This window comes from Benincasa hispida, chromosome 9 (genome assembly GCF_009727055.1).
Source record: "Benincasa hispida cultivar B227 chromosome 9, ASM972705v1, whole genome shotgun sequence".
Lineage (NCBI taxonomy): Eukaryota > Viridiplantae > Streptophyta > Magnoliopsida > Cucurbitales > Cucurbitaceae > Benincasa > Benincasa hispida.
This window is the reverse complement of record NC_052357.1, coordinates 71,494,115-71,498,206: the sequence shown is the minus strand read 5'-3', so window position 1 is coordinate 71,498,206 and position 4,092 is coordinate 71,494,115. Positions and strand designations below refer to the sequence as shown.

The window sequence follows — 4,092 nt, the reverse complement described above, 5'->3', positions numbered from 1 at the left end:
ATTTTTATTTATTAATTTAAAATAATCAATAAGAAAAAATCAAAAATTAAATTTAATAGGGAAGAAAAAACAATTATTAAATTTTTTTAAAATTAATTAATAAATATTAACACTAAATACTAAGTGAATATCTAGTGAAATTTGTAAATCTTAAAGTCTATGGACCGAATTGAAAGAACGCACATATCTCAATGCTAAAATTGTAACTTTTTTAAATCTAATAGATTAAATTAAAATCAAACTCAAAATTTAACAACTAAGGTCTCGTTTGATCACCATTTGATTTTTATTTTTATTTTTTTAAATTAAGCCTATTTCATTCACATTTTTATAATGATTTTTATTTTTCTTAAATACAATTGTTGAATTATTAGTCAAATTCTAAAAATAAAAACAAGTTTTTGAAGACTACTTTTTTAGTTCTCTAAATTTGACTTGAATTTTTAAACTATTGGTGAAAAGTATATAGCAAATAAATAAATTTGGATGTGGAAGTAATATCCATAGGCTTAATTTAAAAAAATAAAAAATAAAATAAAATGATTATCAAACGGGACCTAAAATGTAATGATTTAAAATTTAAGGTCCACATAAAAATTAGACAAAATACATTTTTTTCTCTCTTTTTTAATTTGATATTCGAATTTACATTTTTGTTATTTAATAGTTGATAACTCAAAAGTGACATATATTGTTCTCTATTTCCACAAGGAGTTTGAGTTTAATTAAATTTGTCAATAAAATTTGAAATTAATTTATACATGATTATTAAATAGAATAATTTACTAGTTCATATGAAATAAAATGTAGGTAGTAAAAACATACTATTTTGTTAGCGTGTAATTTTAAACCAATCAGTCGATTCTTTTCTATAAAAAGAAACATATTTAAGGATCAATTAGAAATCAAATTTATATCTCGTACACTAAACACGTCGTTTTGAAATGATACGATTAAAACTATATTCAAATTAAATAAATTATAAAGATGTATTTTTAGAGGGTATATGGGGAAAAAAAAGGTTTGTTAGAAAGATTTTGCATTGATGAAGATCCTTGGGTGCAAAATCTCGGAAGCTGCGTATTTGGTACTATTATCCTATGATTTTGTCTCTCTTTCTTTATTTCTCATGTACGTACATCTATCATTAATTTATTTATTAAAAAAAAACACACACAATGTACGTCATTTAATGTAGCTTGAAATTACATTTTTGCTCTTCTAGAATTCTTAATTCTTAATTTCCCCCCTAAAAATTAAAAGGTTTCGTTGGAAGTTGGGTAGCTTGGGGAGGCTTATGTGAGTTGGGGTTAAATGGCAAATATTAAGTCCCATGAGATAAAATAATAATAATAATTACTATTCATAGAATTCTACAATATGTATTTAATATGAAATGAAGCATTTTCTTGGTCGTCTAACTGAAAGTTGCAGTTTTTTAAAAATTATATATATTTTAAAAACATAAAAGTTTGACTCCGTAGCAGTAAATAGAAATCCGTGAAGGGGGAAAAAATAAATTCAAATCTTTTGGTATCCAAGGAAACACATAATTTTTATTTAATCAAAACATCGGGGTTTAATGTAATAATCAAGATATCTGTGTTTCCATTCAAATTGACATCCATATAATTTGTTCATTTTGATTTTAATTTGGTAAAATTTAAACTTGAGATTAAAGTATATTTATTTTGGCTGTTTATTTTAATCTACGACACATTTTATTAAAAAGTATTTGATAGTATGATATCTATCTCAATTACCTTCTCAAAACCAATTGATTATAAAAGAAGTAGTTCATTTATCTTATAAGAAGTGTGAGATCCCTTGATTTTTCTAACGTGAGATTATCAACAAAAAGAACGTTTGATTTGTCGCATGCCTTCGTTTTTATGTGACAAAATTTTTTTCAAAAATATATCAAGAAAACAATAAAAATACTTTTGGTACACTTATTTTTAAAAACGGGTACAAAAAACAATTAAAAAATGACATATTTTTAAAAACAACAAAAGGTCATTCCCATTGTTTTAAAAGTTAGAAAACATGGGATACAATCTTAGAAAAAGAAAAAACAACTAGAGAAGTTTCCGTCAAATAAATCACACATTCATATTTCATTATTGATTATTTTAAATCGGTTTTTATTTTAAAAAATAGATTTGGCTAAATACATATTAATCTTTTACTACATTTTCAAATTCACAACCAAACTCAAATTTAAAATTTTGAAGTTAAAATCAAATGTGTTTTTTAGATACACTAAAAATAAAATTTGTATGTTTTGTTTTCTAAAAAATAATCGAATTTTAGAAATAAAATTTCAAATCACAAATCAAACGTGAACAGGAAGGGACGTATTGTTTGAGGGTATATGAAAATGATGGACTATCAAGATTACAACAATCTCAAAAAGGAGACAAATCAGAAAAGAATAAATAACATTTTTGACCAATTCAATACACTTGAAGCAGCTAGCTTTTTTCCCAATCCCAGCCACAAGAAGCTAGATTTCACATTCATTTGGATAAATAGAAAGGGCAAAATAGTAATTGTAGTGCAGCCATATTAATATTAAATTAAAAGAAAAACATCTGTCCCCCATTCTTGCATGTGTAGAGTGACATGCTTTGATTGACTAACAGATAAGCCATTTAGATCCACACTCCAATTTCAATTTTCAAATCATCTATATATAAATCTCAAAGGGAAAGGGCTTTCCCTTCACTTGCTATCACATTCCATTATTTCACTTCACACCAAAATCAAAAAACACTTACATTCTTTTAACTGTAAAATTTCCCATTTCTTTCAAATCTTTGGGTTTCTATAAATGGTGAAGAAAGTTGAGAAGACGACGGCGGTGGAATCATCTCCGGCGCCGCCGCTATGTAAAAAGAAGTACAAGGGTGTCAGAATGAGGAGCTGGGGTTCATGGGTATCGGAAATTCGAGCGCCAAATCAAAAGACGAGAATTTGGTTAGGGTCTTATTCAACTCCGGAGGCAGCGGCGCGTGCATACGACGCGGCACTTTTATGTCTCAAAGGCGCCTCCGCTAGCCTCAACTTCCCAGAAATTGCTAACTCCATTCCATTTTCCGACAACAACCGTCACTTCCGCCGTCACCTCCACCACATTGATACCTCCGACGACGCCATTATGTCTCCCAAATCAATCCAACGTGTCGCCGCCGCCGCCGCCAACGGCTTCCCGGAAAATTTCGGCGCTGTCGTCACTCCTCCGTCTTCCGCCGTCTCGTCACCGTCGATGTCCTCCACGCCGTCCGATCAGCCTGATGATGACGTGTCGGTCATCGTGACATCCGAGAGTTTTTACGATCAATTCGATCACCCGACGATTGAAATGGAATCTTGGTGTAATTACTTTGATGCCCTTCAGTCACCGAAGTACATTGACCAAACTTGGTTCGATTTCGATTCAATGCCTGAGGCTAAAATCGACCAATTTTACGAAGAAGAAACCGACATCAGATTGTGGAGCTTCTGCTGAAGGGAAAAAAAACCATAAGAACTCGAAATTATCGTTAGTTAACTCTACATTATATTATATTTATTTTTCTTTTAAATTTAAAATCTTCGTAAATTGCTTGAAGATATTACTGACCGTGACAAAAATATATATATATTTCTTTCTTTTTAGTGTGATTAATTCATAGGTGAATTTAACCAGCGAATTCACATGAGATTGGACTTTTTTTCCCCAAATTAATCTCTGTGGAAGTTGGTTTTATGATGTAAAACGTTTATGTATTTTTGTAATGAGTAATCGTTGTTATTAATTGTTGATTATATTATAATTATTATATGATTGGACCTTTTAATTTGTAATTGTTCTTCTATTGAGTAATGTTCATCATCATCAGTATATATTTAATATATGAGAAGCGGCGCGATGTAAAATAGGTGGAAATATTAAAAGGGAGCTATTTTTAAAACCTAATAAAGAATTTATTATATCGTGTATAAATAAATGTTTAAAAAGGGAAAAAAAAGGAAAACGAAAAATCTGTTTATAATAAAGAGATATGTACTTGGTCAAAGACTCACAACTGTTTCCTCACAAAAAAAATA

General features: G+C 29.2%; 1 protein-coding gene across 1 annotated transcript; it reads left to right on the top strand.

Annotated features, from left to right (window-relative positions):
- Window positions 1-2,713: 2,713 nt before the first annotated feature.
- LOC120086713 (ethylene-responsive transcription factor ERF014-like) lies at window positions 2,714-3,824 on the top strand. The gene has a single exon (XM_039043485.1). It carries the CDS (start codon window positions 2,834-2,836, stop codon window positions 3,509-3,511), a length of 678 nt encoding a protein of 225 aa, XP_038899413.1. The 5' UTR covers window positions 2,714-2,833; the 3' UTR covers window positions 3,512-3,824.
- The last annotated feature ends 268 nt before the right edge of the window (window positions 3,825-4,092 follow it).